Source organism: Podarcis gaigeae, assembly GCF_964106915.1.
Source record: "Podarcis gaigeae genome assembly, chromosome: 16".
NCBI classification, from domain to species: Eukaryota; Metazoa; Chordata; class Lepidosauria; order Squamata; family Lacertidae; genus Podarcis; species Podarcis gaigeae.
In genome coordinates, this window is record NC_139693.1 from 15526264 (window position 1) to 15538121 (window position 11858).

The following is an 11858-nucleotide window of genomic DNA, read 5'->3' on the forward strand; positions in this document are numbered from 1 at the left end:
GGATGAGTCCTCCATGCTTTGAACCAGGTGCCCTTTAGGGTCTCGGGTGCCTCCTGTGAGTGAGCACAGAACTGCGTGGAGCCCCTTTTTCTCTCTCTTTCTCCCCAGCCCATGTTGGCCTCATCAGCCTGTAGTGCAACAGCATCCTTTTGGTAGGCTGGGAACATCCCTCCATCCTCAGCCAGAGCAGCTCTGCTGTCTCCTGGTGGAATTAGCATTTAGATAGCCAGGTTTATCTCCCAGGAGCACATCCCTGCCCTTCCCGACATGCTTCTCCATCGCCAGCAGCTATTAACGCATCCACCCAGCTTAGCCTGCCTTTCTTCCTCGCTCAGCCTCTGCCCCCTCTCACTCTCTGGGGTCTTGGCAACCCTCCCCTTCCTACAGATTGCCACTGCCCCCCCCCTAACTGGCATCCCTAGCTCACCTCCTCAGTTTCCCATTTCTCCTGCGCAGGGGGGCACCACCGTAGGCCAGGAGGAGGAAGAGGATAGAATTAATAGCTCACTTGCCTGCCAAAAGAGCTTCCAAGTTTCCCTGCCAGTTTCCCTGCTCTCCCCTTCCAAGCCCAAGCAGGTCCCTCCTTACCAAAGCAGGGCGGGGTATTTCATTTTTGTATTGAAAAGCTGCCTTAAGTTAGTGCAATCTCATGTACTCACATGTAAGCCCCACTGAGTTCGGTGGGGCTCAATCTCAGCTAAGTATGCAAGGGATGGCCACGTAATTGGAATTCCATATGAGTAATTTGAGGTTGTGGGGTGGTGAGAGAAAAATAGTGCATTGAGAAATCATGATAGCATACCCACAGGGAAAAAAAAATGGGGTTCCTGAAACCAATCTGCTGTTCAACGCTTTCATGTTGACCTCTGGCCTGCCATACTTTGGTCTTCTTCCTGCAACCATGTGAAGGAACTCCTTAATAGACCCATTTTGCAGATGAGGAATTAAAAGTTAGTTGTGACCAAACCTGGGATTCAGAGTCACAAGCTCCCTCTCCCAAAAACACATAAAATCCGCTGGGATATTCTCACAACCATCTCACAGCATATTCTCACAACCGTTTCGGCACTTTGTACCTACCCAAAATGCGAACGTTTTGGGTCATCCTGCTTTGTTCCCAATGGATGCACATCTTGAACTGTCCTGCTGAAATCCTGCAACTAGTCATACCACAAAATGCTCTGGGTTTTGCTGCTGCTGTTCAGCTTTAGCACCAGGGTTCCCCCTCCAGACAGCAATAAAGCGAAAGCACTGGGGAAACATCACAGAACAACTAATAAAGCAGAACAGTATGTGGATGGTCCTGTATGAATCCACTGCTAATGTACTATTATTGTGTTGATGTTGCAGAACACACACACAAACACAGCCCATCCTGGAGGGGCCCTGGAAACGAAGCTGTGAGCCTGCTCCAAAACCTTCTCAGACATGAGCAGTATTGAAAGCAGAATTGCATATAACCACCCCAATGCCAGTACAAGGCAGTGTTCCTGTGTGCAGATGGAAAGGGGTGGGGGGACCAAATCTCTACCTGCTATACACTTGGTCATGTCTGCCTGAGTTGCTCCTCTCTCCCCCTCCCCCTCCCTCTCTCTCTCTCTCTCTCTCTCTCTTTCTCACTCACACACACACACACACACAGTTGACACTACATGTATCTCCCACAATTCCGTTCAGGGGTGTGGGTTTTTTGTGTGTGTTTTTTACTTGCATCTTTGAAGAAGCTCCTTCTGCACACCCTCCATCCATGCTGCCAACCTTTCCCTGCCTAGGGCCCTCGATAGTTGTGCAGGGACCATGCTCCCCGACCCTGGACTCTTCTCTTTCCCCCAGCTCACCTGAGAAACCGTCTCCCCATGCATCAGGGTCCTGGGTGTTCAGATAGGGTGGAACTTGACACATCTTTTTGTCACCCTTTCTCCCTCCTCCCCAGCTACATATTTTGCACATGATCAGAGGTGCTTTTGTCTTCCAAGCATTCCAGACAGGTGGTGCCCTCATTCAAGTCAGGCCTGGGAGAGGGGGGTTGGGGATCAATTCTGAGAGGGGAGCAGGGTAAAAACAGTGATTGGGGGGGCAGGCAGACAGGATTCCTGGGGCTTGTTTTCCTGGGGCTTTGAAGGATGCCTATTCAGAGATTTGTCTCCCCTCTTACCCAATCCCAGTGGCAGAAAACTCCCTTCTGCTTGATACCACAAGCCATTTTGATTTATGACTAAATAGGTACCCTCTCTGCACTCCCAATTTGGAAAGGGCCGAGGAGCTAGAGTTTCAGGCTCCCTGGTGAATTCAGAATGGACCATTGGTTCTGAGTACTGCTGGTGGGGAGGGGGGCAATTGGGACACCCCAAGAAAGGGGCAAAGGGGCGACTGTTTCGGGATGGGTATGTGGGTGGGGAAGGGAAGATTTGAAATGATGCAGTCATGGAAAGAAAAGAACAGAAATGAATCTAGCGAGAAAGAGACATTTAAAAAAAAAAAGCAAGATGCAGAGAAAGATGTTTAAAGAAAAGAAAAGAAAAAAAGTTGTTTTTTCTCCAAAAAACATTCTTACCTAGTTTTCTTTTTTGTAATTTTTTTTCTTCATGCTAATATCACACGGCCTATTTGTTGATGTAAGTTGACTGAATTCCGTGGTTTGCTCTCTTATTTTTAAAAACAAACAGAAAGGGAAAAGAGGAAGAGGCAAGAAAAGGCAATATTAGTGTTTTAGCAGGAGAGGATGGGAAGCCAGCCAGACAGCCGAGGGTTTTATTGCTCTTAATTCTGCTGTTTTATCTGTTTAATTTTTTGCGCATTAAATGACTTTTTTAATTCTTTTTTTTTCCTTCTTCCTTTGATTATGATTTCTCTAGACTAATGTGTTGCAAAGGAGAGAGAGAGAGGAGGAAAGAAAGAGGACAGTTTAGTGGCCAGGGATGGAGACGGAGGGGTTTGGCTAGCTATAACTCTCGTGGCTTGAGTTGTCTTGTGTCAAGGGGGCAGGGTGCCTGCGATGTCACTAACCCGCTCTCCCCTCTTCTGTCTCTCCCCCTTTTCTCTCTGTTCTAGGAGGTGAATTAGTATTGCCCATAATAACAGAAGACTCCCTAGACACCCCTCCAATTGCCACCCGGTCTCCATTCATCCCCCCGCCTCCCACCTTTGGCCCCTTCCTAACCGTAGTCGAGACCACCAAAGACACCCTTTCCCCGCCATCCCATCCAAGGCCCCCCTGTCTGGCCGACCAAGACGACAGCGACTGCGAAGAAGGGATCGAGGCCTCCGGCTATGCCTCGGGCGAGGTTTTCGACTCCAGCCTGCCCCCTACTGACGACGAAGATTTTTATACCACCTTCCCCCTGGTCACGGATAGGACCCTAATAGGCCGGCCGGAAGGAGCTTCCAAAAAGGCCCAAGGATACCGCCCCAACCTTAGGACAGGACTGCCGGCTTCGCCCTCCGTCCCCGACCTCCTGACCTCCACAACCTCTCCCAATCTGGTCCGTAACATTCCCGCCGGCAAAATGAACAACCGGGAGCCCCTCAACCCCCAGCCAAAACAGTACCCCCCACTCTCCACCTCCTTTGAGCCCGACAAGCTAAACAGGCTTAAGTACCCAGGTATAACCTCTTCCCCCAATTTCCACAATCTGCCCACAGCTAACCCCACCGGCCCCGGGGAGAGGGGGCCCCCCGGTGCCGTGGAGGTCATCCGGGAGTCCAGCAGCACCACCGGCATGGTGGTCGGGATCGTGGCGGCCGCGGCCCTCTGCATCCTCATCCTCCTCTACGCCATGTACAAATACCGCAACCGGGACGAAGGCTCCTACCAGGTGGACCAAAGCCGGAACTACATCAGTAACTCGGCCCAGAGCAACGGCACGGTGGTCAAGGAGAAGCCAGCCGCTGCTGCCAAAACGCCCAGCAAGAGCAAGAAGAACAAAGACAAGGAATATTATGTCTGAGCCCCCCCTCCCAGCCCCCCCAGCCCCTGCGTGCGCCAGAGAGACCGACACCCAGCCGGCGCACGCAGTGGAGCCACCCAGACCTACACGCACCCAAACTTTCTGGAGAGGAGACCACCCGAGCGCATCCTTCCCCTTCTTCCGCATCCGAGAGGCCAACTGATGGCGCCCTCCAGTGGCCACCTCCACCCGCTCCTCTTGGGTTTGCTCATCCCTCGTTTACTTTAAGCCCTTCCCTCCTCGCAAAAAAAAAACGAAAACACAAAACACACAAAGGAACCACAGCAAGAAGGTTGCAGGGTCTCCCTCCCTCCCCACCTCCTTTTCCACCCTGGCCATCCAACCCTGCAGGGTTGCTGTTTTTTCCCCTTAGGCAAACGGAGGGGGAAGGGAAGCCACAGTGGCCGAGGTGAAGGGAGGCAGCGTTGGCCTGAAGAGAGGGACGCTGGGAAGGAGGGGAATTAAAAGGGGGGGGGGATTTCAAGCTTCCCAGGTGAGGTTGGAGCCAGAATGCTGCTTTGTGATCTGTCTGCAAGAGAGTCTTTGCCCCTCTCTTTGTTGAGGGGCTTTTGGTGTGGAAAACAAAAAACTGGGGCCCACCCATCTTTCCTCACCCCACCCCAGCACCACGCTCTGAAACAGAGATACCTAGCTGGAGCTCACAACTCTACAGAACCCTATAACTGAACTGGGGGGCAGAGAGGACCCACAGCGGCCAAAAACAACCCCTACTCCACCTCCTCCTCTCTCTTGGAATTATCTCAAGCAAAGGGGTCTGTCCTTTCTATCATTTCTCTCTCTCTCTCTTTCTCTCTCTCTCTTTCTTCGTTAACGTGTCAGAGTCTTGGAAATGTGTGGAATAAAACAAAAAGATTTTTGAAAAGAAAAACTACTAATTATAAGAAAAGAAGCAGGTGACGTGGATTTTGCTTGCGCTGTTGGGCTGAGGACTCCCTCCTTCCCCAGCAGCCAACCCCTAGCCTGTCTTGTAATAAAAAGAGGGAGTAAAATTGAGGTGGTGTTTGACACCCATAAATCAATGCAGTGGAGCGCAGCTTTGGGGTGCAGCTGCATTGTGTGTGTGTGTGTTTGCGTGTGGAGGGGGGGTGGATCAAGTATCTCCCGGGGGTTTTGTTTTGCAGGGGTCCAAATGAACCAACCTTCCATACCTCCCCCTCCCCTTTTCACTCTCCCTTGGATCAAGGTGCTACTATATTGTGGTCTTTCTTTAAACTGTGTTACAAGCATGTGAAACTTGGGCTGACTTTTAGTTTTATGTCGTTTGTCGGGGCCGGGTGTCGAGAAAAAAAGTGTGTGTTGATCCAGATGCAGCAGCAACAGCAGCAAGGACATCCCGTTGCATCCAAGCCGCAAGCGGATCCTGGCAGTTTCTCCAAAGGGCGCAATGGCCAGTGGGAGGAGGGCGAGGACGTGTCCGTGTGTGGCGCAAGTGGTGAGCGCGTGCAGAGTGCGTGGGCGCAGCTGGGGCTCCAGTGTCTCTTCCCTCCCCGCCCTTCGGCTGCCTTCCGGTTCTTCCAAAAAAAAGGAGGGAGACAAGTCAAGAGGAAGCCATAGATAACTCTGTGCAGAGTTCGATCTATCTGTCTATCTATAAATACACAAAGATATATATATAAAGATATATATAGAGATATATAAGATATAAAAAGTATACATAATATATGGAGAGTTTAAAGGCGGCCGTTTGAAGGAAGGGTCAGGGAAAGGCTCTTGGCTCCAGGAGTCAGATGGAAGGGTCTGCGATGGCAGCAAATGGCCAGTTCCTACATTTGCCCAAGGTCAGGGCTGGGGAGCTCCACCGTTCAGATCCTAGGGGCGTTGTGGGGATGGACCTTTCCTCCCCAGGTGAGTTTTGAGGGTATAGATGAGGGATGACGGCTTATTCCAAGACGGCAAGAATAGCCCCTTGGTCTTTCCTCTGGGTGTGTTGGGTGCCGAGTGGCCCTTTGAGAGGGAGTGTTTGGGGTGACCATTGAGGGTGTTTAAGGGGCAGAGAGGCAAGCCAGGTCAGCTCCAGGGAGGTGGAGGGGACACCTCAACAGTGTCCTCACCACCCATCTGCTTTCCCAGGGCAAGGTCCATTAGGGTGAGTGGGGCAGCCCCCCCCCACCTGCCTTCTTCGTTACAGCAACCAGTCTGTGTGGGGTGGTCCTAGCTGTCAGCTTCTTCCTCCTCTTAAGTCTCAGTGTTGCCCTTGTAGGGACTTAGCAGGGAAGAGGGAGAGGAGGGCAAAACTAGACTTGAGTTGACTCGGCACCTCCTTGTCCGTGGCCCAGCTCATAGACTGGGCTCTCTGCTGCGGCCCAGGGCATGGAAACAGACAAGTGGCCTTGTTGCTGCCCCAGCTGCAGGAAGCATTGCCTCTTTCAAATACATCCTCTTCTCCCAAGCCTTTCTTTCAACACCAAAAAGGGCAGTCGCTCCCCCAGCCCAAAACATTAAAAGTTTGTAACAAGTTTTGCATGAATCTTCAGTGATTTACCTTTGCAGGAAGAGCCAGGACTTACTGTGACATTTGCCTCCCTGCTGCCTTACATAGCAACTGAGACTCTTTGTCCCTGATAAAGGAGCTCCAAGCTCAAACTGCTCCCAAAATTGAATCCGGAATAATGCAAGTCGGAGAAGGGTCTGTGGAAGGGATCAGTTATCTCCAGGAAATTTGTGATCCTGGCCAGCCTCCAGTTGGTCAGTGCCCTCCTTAAAATGGACCCAGAACTGGACCCAGGGCCCCCAATGCAGCCTGATCAGAGCAGAACCATCACCTTGCTCCTCACCCCTCTTCCTGGCCTGCCACTCCTGCCGCCACAGCCGGCCCCCTGAAATTTGGGGTAGGGGAGAAATTCTACAGAGTTTGCATTTAAAGGCAAGCCCTTCCTCCACTTGCACTTTTCTGAAACAATCTGAACCAATAGACGGCAGCCCTCCTTCGAAATTCTCACTTCTTCAAACTTTGCAATTGAGTTCTCTAGCCAGGCAATGTGTGGAAAAAATGAATATATTGGTGGAAATAGCACACAAAAACACATATGGGAATTGCTTCTCAAAATGTTTACTAGGAAAAATTGCAGATGAAAAGGTAGGGAAAATCCACACTGAAATGGTGGGTTTTTGTGAGGACTTAGGGGGAAATCGCAAACTGGTATTGAAATGTGGAGGACTGGATTTAATAATGGAATATTGAGGAAGTGAGAAGCACTAAAATGGATTGGTTTGCCCCCTCCCTCCGTACAATTGTTTTGTCACCATCCGGGCTTAGGTGACAGCCCAGCTCAGTGAAAAGTATTTGGGGGTGAGGCTTTAACAGCCTTTAAATAACTGTTAGGCATGACTTTGCAGAACTTAATTGGGGCCTGGGATGGATGCAAGGGAGGATTTTCTACCAATGCAGATCTTTGCCATTTTGCAATGCAGTTTTGCACCACTGCAACAGCAGGAGGTGGGGGGGGCCTTGGAGGCAGCTCTCCCTGCTGCATGACCCATTGAGTGGCAAGGAGAGCTGCCTTGTATGGTATCCAGCAGGCTTTGTTACAGCTGCAATACTATACTCACTTAACTGGTAGTAAGTCCATTGAACTCAATGGAACTTAATTCTGAGTAGGCATGTACTGTAAGCAACTGGGAATAGTTGTGCTTTAACCTCTGGCGTGTATAAAAAGAGCTACTGAGATTCGAAAGGAGAACCTGCATTCATCTCAAAAATTTGGCAGCATTTTAGATCCGGATTAATCTTAGCATCTTAAAATATTTTGAAATTTCACTTTTCCAAGTCCAGCTGGATAGGATGCTTTTCAAACTTTTCCATCTTGCCGATGGATTTTAATGCAAGTGGGTTAAAAGGTTTGCTCTTCCCAGTGATGCTTTAAAAACCCTAAATGCCATGTCACCTGTGATTGGAGCTGAGGAAATAAACACAGAGGCTGTTAATTAAAAACGTTGCAAGCAAATTCAACTCTGGGGATTTCCAACCCCCACCCCTTCCACATTCATTTGAGGCCTAGTTATGACATACTGTAACTTGCTTTCAATGAGTTTACAGGCATCATTAAATGCGGGCCCCTTAACCTGCAAACGAAAGGCAGCACAAGAGCTGCTGCTTTATGAGTGTTGGCTGGGCTAGTTAATGCAGGAAAGAATACCTCAGCCTCTTACAACTGGCACCAAGTGAAGGCCTTTCCCTTTGGGACAGTCAGCAATGCCAGGCACCCAGCGCCACCCAGGTCAGGGCACAGGGGCTCTGGACACCAGGAGTGGAGCAACTGCCTCAGGCAGCTGATGCTGGCAGGGGGCAACACCCCACCCCGTCGGAGGTCAGAACTCTGTGCACCTCACACAACTAGTTTGGCAAAACTACTCTGGTGTCATAGAGGGCATTGCCCCATTGCCAGTGTTGAAGGAAAATTCAGCTGCTGGTCCAGTTGACCCCTGTAGGTGACGTGGGGAGGGGGCAACTTGGGCTGGCCCTGGGCTAGTGAGCTTCCACAGGCTGGAGCAACACCCCTTCACCTCTCAGCTCCTGCCCTTGCTGGGGGGGGGGGACGACTTCCTGAGGTAGCAGATCCCTCCTTGGTGAGTGTGTGGGTGTGTTTGTGAGAGAGTGGGTGAGTGTCCAGTGCCTGGCGGTCTCTTGGTGCTATAAAAATTGTTCAGTGATCCTGTCCTTGAATGTAGCTCATTAGCCAAATTGAACCCAGTCTTGTAGTGGACGGACCTTCCCCGCTTCCCCATACAGAGTTTTCTGCTGGGCTACATCAAGGGGGCAGCAGAAACCTTGTTCTGTGCCAGAGGGTGGAGGTGCCTGTGAACCAAGAGGCCTGGCCTGCACCCGCTAAGGTAGCTTGATGCCCTCCGGTGCCATGGAAGATTCTACCCCATTGCCAACGCTGGGAGTCAGATCTGGTCAGGTTCTGAACGTGGGGTGGCAGGGGACGTCCTCAGGCAGGCAAGTGTGTTAGGGCAAGAGCCCTGAGGTCTCCCCTTTGCAGACGGTATGAAGAGTGTTTAAGGAAAGTGAGGGATAATTTGGGGAGAGGCTATTGGCCGTATAATTGTAGAGTTGGAAGGGTTCCCAAGGGTCATCTAGTCCAACCCTTGCAATGCAGGAATTGCAGCTAAAGAATCCCGGACAGATGGCCATTCAACATTCAGCTGGTGAGTCACAACCCCCAACTGTTGGGCCAGGGGCCAAAAATGCAATGCATGTGTCTGGCTTAAAAGATGCAGGTTCTAGAGGCGCCTTTCCAGCAGTGAAGCTGAGAGGGTGAGGAAGAGAGAGTGGTGGGAGAGGCTTGGAGAGGGAGACAGTAGCACTGGGTGCTTCCCTTAAAAAAAAATGGAGGACTTTGCAAAGCTTCCAGGGGTGGGTCAGGGCTTCTTGGCTGGATGTTTCCATGACTACAGAGAGTGTGCCACATGCAAAGCAACTTCTAATTTTGTCAAATAACCCAGGATGGAAATTTTTGAACTATACAGAACTCTTCCTCGTGTGAGAAGAGGGTGGGGAACACAGCTTCCTGGGACAAAACCTGGAGTTCTCCCCTCTTTATAGTTTCTGGGCTGTATCCAACTAAGGTCCAAGAGTCAACCAGCTTAAATTCATGGACCTCTGTTAGTCATGTCCATTAATTTCAATGGGTCTGCTCTTGAATATGACAAATGTATAACCAGTGGCAGATTTATAGGTATGCGCAGAATTAGGGCTCCACGAGGCTGAGGGGACTCCCCAAGTTATCAGTTGATGCTGTTAACTGAGGGGAAACCTTTGAAATGTGATGTCAGTGACTCTAGTATTTTAGGTTGTTGTGCTGTTTCCACTCCCTATTAATGTCAGTATTGGCTGGTCCATTAGAACACCCAGGTCTTAGCCTGACCACACGAAATATCAAGCATTTTCCAGAAAAATATTTCACCCAAATATCATCATTTGTTCTCCGGCCAAACAGTTCTCTGCACCACTCAGACAATCTCAGTCCAAAAGTAGCACTGTGGCAAAGAAGTACCACCCATCTGTCTCTAGGCAGAAAAACAAATTGATATTAAATGTGTGTCAGTGGCGCTACTGGCTCTGAGACCTGCTTGTGTAGTTTCCCCTTCATAGTCCAGCCTGGCTGTCCCAGAGCTCAGAGCTCTTTCTGCTCAGAGCATGCTCAGAACTGTTTCCTTAAAGGCTACACTACAGTAACAAAGCTCCGCACCCAGCTTCCTATGACCAGCCTTGTTGATTCTTTAATGTTTGTTTCATTGTTTGCAAGCTCGTTCTTATGCATGTAGCTTTGTCCTATTTTCAGGCACAGTCACATTGATTTAGGCAAAATGTAGGGCCCTCCAAAAGGGTCCTGTGGACCATAAATCTGCCACTGTGTATGGTTGCATTGCATGCAACATCTTGTCTTCATTTCCGGAGTCGGTGAAGCTGCCACCTGTATGTCCAGAATCTGAGGAAGATTTCTGTGTAAAGCAAAAAAAAAAAAAAAAAAAGCCTGCATCCAGTCTTTTTAGTGGGTCCAGATAATAGGGCAACCTATTTGCTCTGTATGGCCAGCAAAGCAAAGCAAAATGGCCCCCTCCCCAGCTGCTCTCTTGGTTCAGCGCTTGCCTGCAGAGTCAGAAACTGGGGGCGCCCCAGCCACACACGGACATGTGCCCACTCACAGTTCTTGAGCGGTGTTTGCCACTCCTTGATCCTAAGACACCTTTGGGCTCCTTCAGGTTGTGGGGGAGACACTGGCCTCCATTTGTCCATTTGAATTGCTTCCGACTGATTGGGAGGGGAGTTGTGTTCCTTTTGTGGTTATTCTAGGTGGCCATCTCTGGACCCCACCCCCAATCCAAAGCCAACCAAACCCATCTGGGGATTGGCGGGGGGGGGGGGTTCTGTGTGTTGGGGGGGGGGGAGAATCAGCCATTTGTTTTTGTTTTATTTTTAATTTTTTCCCTCCCCACAATCCTCAGCTGTTTCTCAGGCGGGGCCCACCTGCCCACTTCTACGAGAGTGTAATGAGCATTATTACCAAATGTAAATTTATTTGTACATTATTAATATTTTATTTTTATCTGGGGAGGGGAACATGCAGAAGGTCAGAAACTCCATAGGCAAAAACACCCTCAGATCCAAAACCCTCTTTTTTAAATAAATAAAAAATACTAATAATGGTGATAATAAAAAGAATTTGGGGTGGGGTGGGGGAGATCAGTTCCTTTTGACAATGAAATTCCTGACATTTTTTTCCCATTTTTTTAATGGCATTCCATTTGGGGTGGAAATCAGTTTTAATTTGACTTGATTTATTTTGTAATTGATGACTTTTTTTAAACGACAAAGGGGGAAAAATTACCTTTCCTGTTTGTTTGGTTTTTCTGGGGTGGGGTTGGGGGGGATAAACTGTGATTCTGCATATTTACCCTGTAAAATTCCTGTATTCTTCAATGTTATTGTAAAGTGTTACTGATAAAAGATGATTATGAACAAACAAATGAAAAAGTCCAACCCATGTACATTTAGCACAAAGGGGAATACAGTTGATTCTATACTTCGTATACTTTGTTCTAGTCTTTCTTTTGTACGGCTGGGGACTGTGTTGCATGAGAGGGCTCTGGACTTCCCCTCAGATTGAAGTTTATCAGAGTTTCCCATGAGACGAACCATTAAAATAATTGGGTGTATGCCTATTTCCTACCTCTGCGTCAAGCACCGACTTTCCAAAATGGTTCCACCACCAGATAGACGTCACACAGACTCCTGTTCATGCTGTGTAACTATCCCTATACAATGGTAAATATTTAACTGGAGAAAAACATTGTTTTGAAGGTGTTGTTTGCATGCAGTGTCCCCATCTGTTCCAGAACTTGGTTGTATTTGACTACTGAAGGGGCAGAATAAATGCCAGGGGGTTT

The 11858-nt window shown here is 49.3% G+C and overlaps 1 protein-coding gene across 34 annotated transcripts in view; it reads left to right on the forward strand.

Annotated features, from left to right (window-relative positions):
• The window catches only part of NRXN2 (neurexin 2), a 345498-nt gene extending 333997 nt beyond the window's left edge, over positions 1-11501 (forward strand). For 21 of the 34 annotated variants that reach the window (XM_083716411.1, XM_083716390.1, XM_083716382.1 and 18 more), the window contains one exon: positions 3052-11501. In XM_083716411.1, coding sequence (XP_083572537.1) covers positions 3052-3947 — 896 coding nt within the window. In that variant the 3' untranslated portion in view covers positions 3948-11501. The remainder of the gene's footprint in view (positions 1-3051) is intronic. The other 13 variants (XM_083716391.1, XM_083716397.1, XM_083716392.1 and 10 more) reach the window with 1 other exon arrangement.
• The last annotated feature ends 357 nt before the right edge of the window (positions 11502-11858 follow it).